Genomic DNA, 7,612 nt, shown 5'->3' on the forward strand with positions numbered 1-7,612 from the left:
AAGAGAGAGCATGTATAAGAATGAGAGAGAGAACATGAGCAGCAGGGAGAGTCAGAGGCAAAGAGAGAATCAGACTCCCCTGCTGAGCAGGGAGCCTAATGCAGGACTCAATCCCACAACCCTGGGATCATGACCTGAACCAAAGGAAGACGCTTAACTGATGGAGCCACCCAGGTACCCCTGTACATGCCTTTTAATAATAACAACTTAATGTTTTGGGGGCACCTGGGTGTCTCAGTTCTTGAGCGTCTGCATTTGGCTCAGGTCATGATCCCAGTGTCCTGGGATCCAGCCCCATATCTGGCTCCCTGCTTAGTGGGGAGCCTACTTCTCTCCCTCTTCAGCTCCTACATCATTGTGTTCCCTCTCTCATTTTCTCTCTTTGTCATAAATAAATAAACTCTTTTAAAAAATAATAATAACTTGTGTTTTTGAGGTTGAAAGTAATTATCTTGGTATCAAGACAGACAGTATTGTCTTACTAGTGCCCAAAGCCAAACCTTAAGTATTTTATTGTGCTTGATGATGAAGATACCAGGGAAGGAAATATTCCTTAGAGATACAAGTAATTTTTTGAAGAAATAGACTATAATATCTCCTATAATTATTTGCACAAAGTATTTTACTTTTAAGGTGATGACTTGGATAATATACTCCTTCAAACTTAAACCTGATTTCCAACTGACCAGCCTAGCAAGCCGGAGCATATGATTGTCTCAGTATATGCGTGGTGTTGGAAAGAGTATATGTATAGTTAATGTTTCTTTAATTATGAGTTAGCTGAATGTCATTATGATCGGGAAATATATGCTGCCTAAAATTGGTGTCACCACTGTTCTGAGATATGTTGTGTGTTTGAAATGTACTAAATACTCTCACACCCTAGTTCCCTTAGGCCATGCTGATCTCAAAATTGTTCACGTTTTCGGTCTGTATTTTAGACAAAGAATAAAATGGTAAGTGTAAAGCACAGAAGCAGATGGGGAGAAATTTTATTGGAGAACATTTTATCCTTAAAATTTTTACTTACTAAATTACATATTTTAGTTACCTATTTATTATTTTTTTATTTTAAAAAATTGTCTTAGTAATTTGTATATTTTAAATCTTCTAATTTTTTTTTTTACTCAAGTTTGCTATCCTGTCTCTTTAAACCCTTTTTATCTTCTGGGTTTCTATAAAGCTTTGTCTTTATTGCTCTCTTCTCTTTATCTCTAACACCTCAGACAATTTTCTGAACACTAATTTGTATATTTCTCTCTGCATCTCTATTATTTTTCTCATTTTCACCTTATTTTACTTGATCTATTCTCAGAACTATAACATGCAGATGAAAACTGAGTTTTTTCTTATATACACTGAAAGTACCAGACTTTTCCCACTGATTTTGTTTCAGGATACAAACTAGGAAGGGGTTATATTGAAGAAATGGAAACACTAATAAGGATGGCAAATAAATAAATTCCCAATATCTCAAAGTCACTTATCTGAAATTAGCCATGAAAATAAATGACACAAGAATCAGGTATTTGAGTTGATTAGTTGAAGAAAATGGTAAAGTTATGACAGCCCTGTTGTTGAAGACCATAAGGGGTGTCTGTGTGTGTGTTAAATGGAATAAATGGGCTGCTGTACTTTTAAGGACAGATATCACTTTGTTTCTAGTATGCATACCTTTTAATTGAACAAGAAATGGCATCCATTCCAATTCTTGTGTAAATTCAAGAGAGGAAAAGCATTTTTCTGTTTGAAATCTCCCTCTAATTTCCATCAAATTTATCTCCTTAAAATATCAACAATTTATACCATCATATAGGTTATTCGCCAGTAGAATTACAAACTGAAGATGGAATTCTCTGTCCAGATGCTCTGGAAATGCAAACTATTGTTTCTCCTGGCATACCCATCTTCAAAACCTGAATGAGCATTGTGTTACTCTATCTGAAATGTCGCTTGCTAACCTTATTTTAGACAATTAAATCACTCTTATTTTTCTACTGGGATTGCCAATTCTTTCTGTTTTTCTTTCCTATTTAGAACTGGAAAAATAGAGGATAGTAATGGGAAACCACACACAAGCAATAGTGTTTATACTGGCAGGTTTGACTGATGACCCACAATTGAAAGTTGTGTTGTTTGTCTTTCTGCTTCTCACCTACTTGCTGAGTGTCACTGGCAATCTGACCATCATCACACTCACCCTGGTGGATACTCACCTCAAGACCCCCATGTATTTTTTCCTTAGGAATTTTTCCTTCCTAGAAATTTCCTATACTACTACATGCATCCCTAAATTGTTGGTTACTATGGCAACTGGAGACAAAACCATTACCTATGATAATTGTATTACTCAAGTGTTTTTTGCCTTCCTTCTTGGTGCATCTGAATTTTACTTGCTGGCTGCTATGTCCTATGACCGCTATGTTGCCATCTGTAAGCCCCTGCATTACACAACCATCATGAACAGTAAGATCTGCATTCAACTTGTCTTCTGTTGTTGGCTTGCTGGATTCTTTACCATCTTTGTTCCTCTCCTCTTGGGACTAAAGCTTGACTTCTGTGCATCCAAAATTATTGACCATTTCTACTGTGATACAACTCCCCTCATGCAGATCTCGTGCTCAGACACACAGCTCGTTGAGACCATGGGGTTCATTTCTGCATCGATGACACTTGTGGTCACATTGCTAATGGTTATAATTTCATATGCTTTTATTGCCTTAACAATTCTAAAAATCCCTTCAAGTAAGCAGAAGAAAAAAGCTTTTTCAACATGTTCTTCTCACATGATTGTGATATCCCTCTCTTATGGCAGCTGCATCTTCATGTATGTTAAACCTTCAGTTAAACAAAGAATATCTTTTTCCAAGGGAATTGCAGTGCTCAATACTTCCGTGGCCCCACTATTGAATCCTTTCATCTATACTTTAAGGAACCAGCAAGTGAAAAAAGCTTTCGTGAACATGATACACAGGGTTGTTTCTTTCTCAAGCAAATGAGTGTCCTGTTGCATTTTATACAAAGGAAATAAACAAAGAAACCCCTAATAATATCAATGTATCCAGTAGTAGCTTCCAATACACAGTTTCTTCTGGTTTGTTTTTATTTTTTTATTTTGTGTTTTTTGCTTCCATGTCTATGATATTCATCTTTACCTCTTCTCCAGCTCTATTTGCACAAAAAAATATTTGTTCCAAAGAATTTAATTTTCTTTATGTCCTTCAAGAGATATTTTTTTCTCATCTCAATTCTTTTACCTGTGAATATCTGAAAGAAATGGAGGTAAGCTTTCAGTCTGTCTGTTATCTTTGAATTCTAGTCAAGAATATAAAGTATTTTTTTCTCATTATTTCTAAAAGAAATAAATCTTTAAAAAAATAAATAAAACTAATAAAACATTGTGCATTAGAGTTTAATCCATTGAAACCAGTTGTTTAGTTTGTGTGAGAGAATTATGAGAAATTATAAATATTTCAATTAAACCTGACAAATAATATTCTAGAAATCATAAGAAATTATTGAGCATACCTGCCTCCTGAAGGGTGGAACAGCATAATAATTTCAGCAAATACCTAAGCCTGGTTTGAAAATCATAATATACACATCAACTTCAGATGATTTCATGAGAATAAATGTGTTGAAAAAATTATAAATTATTATTTTTTTAATTTTTTATTTTTTATAAACATATATTTTTATCCCCAGGGGTACAGGTCTGTGAATCACCAGGTTTACACACTTCACAGCACTCACCAAAGCACATACCCTCCCCAATGTCCATAATCCCACCCCCTTCTCCCAAACCCCCTCCCCCAGCAACCCTCAGTTTGTTTTGTGAGATTAAGAGTCACTTATGGTTTGTCTCCCTCCCAATCCCATCTTGTTTCATTTATTCTTCTCCTACCCACTTAAGCCTCCATGTTGCATCACCACTTCCTCATATCAGGGAGATCATATGATAGTTGTCTTTCTCTGCTTGACTTATTTCGCTAAGCATGTACGCTCTAGTTCCATCCATGTTGTCGCAAATGGCAAGATTTCATTTCTTTTGATGGCTGCATAATATTCCATTGTGTATATATACCACATCTTCTTGATCCATTCATCTGTTGATGGACATCTAGGTTCTTTCCATAGTTTGGCTATTGTGGACATTGCTGTTAATCACACATATTCTTGTATCTTTTGAAAGATGAAACTAAGGATAGCATTTTGTATCTCTCTTTTGTTTAACTTTCCTATAATTTCCTATAATTATGTTTCTTCCCATACATGGTATAGATTTAGAAAAGTATCATCTCATTTACTGATTTTTTTTTAAAGATTTGATTTATTTATTTGACAGACAGAGATCACAAGTAAGTAGAGAGGCAGGCAGAGAGAGAGAGGAGGAAGCAGGTTCCCTGCTGAGCTGCGAGCCCAATGCAGGGCTTGATCCCAGGACCTTGAGATCATTACCTCAGCCAAAGGCAGAGCCACTGAGCCATCCAGGAGCCCCTCATTTACTGAATTTAATATCAAATGATAACTAGGTAGATTGATACAGTTAGCAAAAAGTATCATAACGATAAAAAAATAATGAATGAGTTTACCTGTGTAAAGTAAAAGTATAGAAGAATATTCAGGATTTATAACTTAAATTCAGAAACTGGATTAAAAATGAAATATGAAAGTATGGCATTGGAAAAACATGAATTAAAAATCTATTGTTAAGGGAAGCTTTTGGAAATGGGTTATAGTTGACACTGACATTAAGAATTTCTTTAGTCATTTCTTTTTCTTTAATACCAAAGAAATTTCTTTCTTTAAAATGTTCTGATATTTTAAAATATTTATATCACAAGGATTCAAATTAAAAATAATCAGTTAAGTTTCTTTTTGGCAAATAGGAACTATATAAATTTTCCAAAAGAGAGAATATCTCTCAGGATATGATAATAGCTAAGCTGATCTGGTACATGATTTAGCTAATATTTTATGCAGAAAAAAAAATACTTGCTCATGATCAGATTCTGAAACCGTGTCTTTCTTTGGTTGTTAGCATTTTTTAAAAAATCACCTTGTAATAACATAATGGTTTAGTAAGTTTAGCCTAATTATTTTTTATTTGCATTTTTTATTTCAATTCTAGTTAGTTAGCATATATTGCAAAATCGGCTTCAGGATAGAATTTAGTGATCCATCACTTAAATGTAATGCCCAGTGCTCATCACAATGAGTGCCTTCCTTAATACTCATCACCCATTTGACCTACAAACCTCCCTCAGTTTAACCATTTTTATTGTGAAGTTTTGGTGAGATTCATAGAAGGTAAATAACAATCAGTGGAGATGGAGTTTATCTGGATTAGACAAACAAATGAGACTTTTCTGTAAATTGTTGTTTTCTTCTTTATATTTCTAAGGTATAGTGTTGAACATGATGAAAAATATCACTCTGCCAAATCCCTACCTAAATATTTTAATGTATTCCTTCTGCCAAAATTTCTTTCTTGAAAATCTCATTTATGCTGATTTATTCCCTAAATTGTTGATAACTCCCATGACAAAGACTAAACATTTCCCTAGAGTATTGGTACAACTCAATTATTTTTTCTTTTTCTTTTTGGGAGCTTCAGAAATTTTGTGTTCATATGTCCTATGACTACTCTGTTGTGGTCTGCAACCCACTGAGTCACTTGATCATTATTCTCAGCAAAATGTGCTACCAACTTGTATCAAGTTGTACTCAGTTCATGGGAACTAGATTCATCTTTTAACATACTTTGAGGCACAGATCGATGTTCACTTGATGGTATTTGAATATCTAATTTTTTTTTAGCACTAAGTGCTGAACATTGTGCTACAACCATTGAATCACTAAAGAAAAACTCTCTAAGACAGAAAACAGAAAACAATAGCAAAAAACAATGAAAACAGAAGTCAAATCTTTAGGACATAAACATAATTGATATCTCTAGTTAAATCCATCAGGGAAAAATAGAAGGCACAAATTAATGATGTTAGCACTATAATATGACTTCACTACAGATTCTTTGGATATTGAAATTATAATGACATAATATGAACCAGTTTTTGGCAAAAAATAGATATTTTATATGAAATGGATAAAATCCTTATAAAACACAAACTTCCAAAGCAGTCAGAAGGAATTTATAAATGGAGAACTCTATAATAGCTAAAGCAAATGATTCATAGTTAGAAATGTCCCCTCTATACACACACACACACACACACACACACACACACACACACACATCTAGGTTTAGATGGCTTCACTTATGAATTATACTAAAAAATTCTAAAAATACCAACTATACACACATTCTCCAAAAAAGTGGAGGGCAGAATACTCAATTCACCCTAAGCCCTCATTATCATGACACAAAAACACAGGAAAGGCTTTAAAAGAAAAAAATAAATTCAGAAAATTACATATGAGTACAGATAAAGAAATTCTAAGAATAATATATAAAAATTCAATCCAATAGCATATAACAATGGTAGTATACTATGATGAAATGGAAGTTATTTATAAAATGTACTGTCCATTTAACATTAGAAAATGTATTGATATAACCCTTAACATGCATACACAAATGTATCCAATAGTATGAGAAAAAAATAATAGCATTGAAAAGAGAAATAGATGAATCCTTATCATATTAGAAATTTCAGCAACTCTATCCAAAATGGGCAGAAGTAGCAGCCATATAATTGGTAAGGACATAGTTGAACACAACAGCAAGAATCAACTGTATATAATTGACATCTGTAGACTATTTCAACCAACAACAGCTATATACCTTTTCTTCCCAAGCACACCAAGACATATCATATTCTGGGCCATAAAACACACTTTAAAAATTTTGAGGACTAGAATTTATACTGTATTGGGTCTCAAACCACATGGTATTAAAATAAAATCAGTGAAAAGGATGAATGAGAAAATTTAAATTATGTGTAGATTAAATAACACTTCTAAAAACACATGGGTCAAAAAAGAAATCTCAAAAGGCATTTAAAACGTCTTTATTATTTATTTATTTAGGTTTTTTTTTTTATTATGTTCAGTTAGCCAACATATAGTACATCATTAGTTTTTTTTTTAATTTTTTAAAAATTTTATTAGGATTTTAAAATTTATTTTATTATTTTTTAATTTATTTTTAGTATAACAGTATTCATTATTTTTGCACCACACCCAGTTCTCCATGCAATCTGTAGACCCTCTATAATACCCACCACCTGGTACCCCAACCTCCCAACAAACACTCCTTCAAACCCCTCATATTGTTTTTCAGAGTCCATAGTCCTCTGGTTCACCTCCCTTTCCAATTTCCCCCAACTCCCTTCTCCTCTCTAACTCCCCATGTCCTCCATGCTATTTGTTATGCTCTACAAATAAGTGAAACCATATGATAATTGACTCTCTCTGCTTGACTTATTTCACTCAGCATCATCTCTTCCAGTCCCGTCCATGTTGCTACAAAAGTTGGGTATTCATCCTTTCTGATGGAGGCATAATACTCCATAGTGTATATGGACCACATCTTCCTTATTCATTCATCCATTGAAGGTCATCTTGGTTCTTTCCACAGTTTGGCGACCGT

The 7,612-nt window shown here is 33.7% G+C and overlaps 1 protein-coding gene across 1 annotated transcript; it reads left to right on the forward strand.

Moving 5' to 3' along the window:
* Positions 1-2,060: 2,060 nt before the first annotated feature.
* On the forward strand, positions 2,061-2,999 carry LOC309869877 (olfactory receptor 6C74-like; the record flags this gene model as incomplete). The annotated part of the gene is made up of 1 exon (XM_082741652.1): positions 2,061-2,999. One exon carries the CDS (start codon positions 2,061-2,063, stop codon positions 2,997-2,999), a length of 939 nt encoding a protein of 312 aa, XP_082597778.1.
* Between the last annotated feature and the right edge of the window lie 4,613 nt (positions 3,000-7,612).

The sequence above is a fragment of the Mustela nivalis genome (genome assembly GCF_964662115.1).
Source record: "Mustela nivalis genome assembly, chromosome: 7".
NCBI lineage: Eukaryota > Metazoa > Chordata > Mammalia > Carnivora > Mustelidae > Mustela > Mustela nivalis.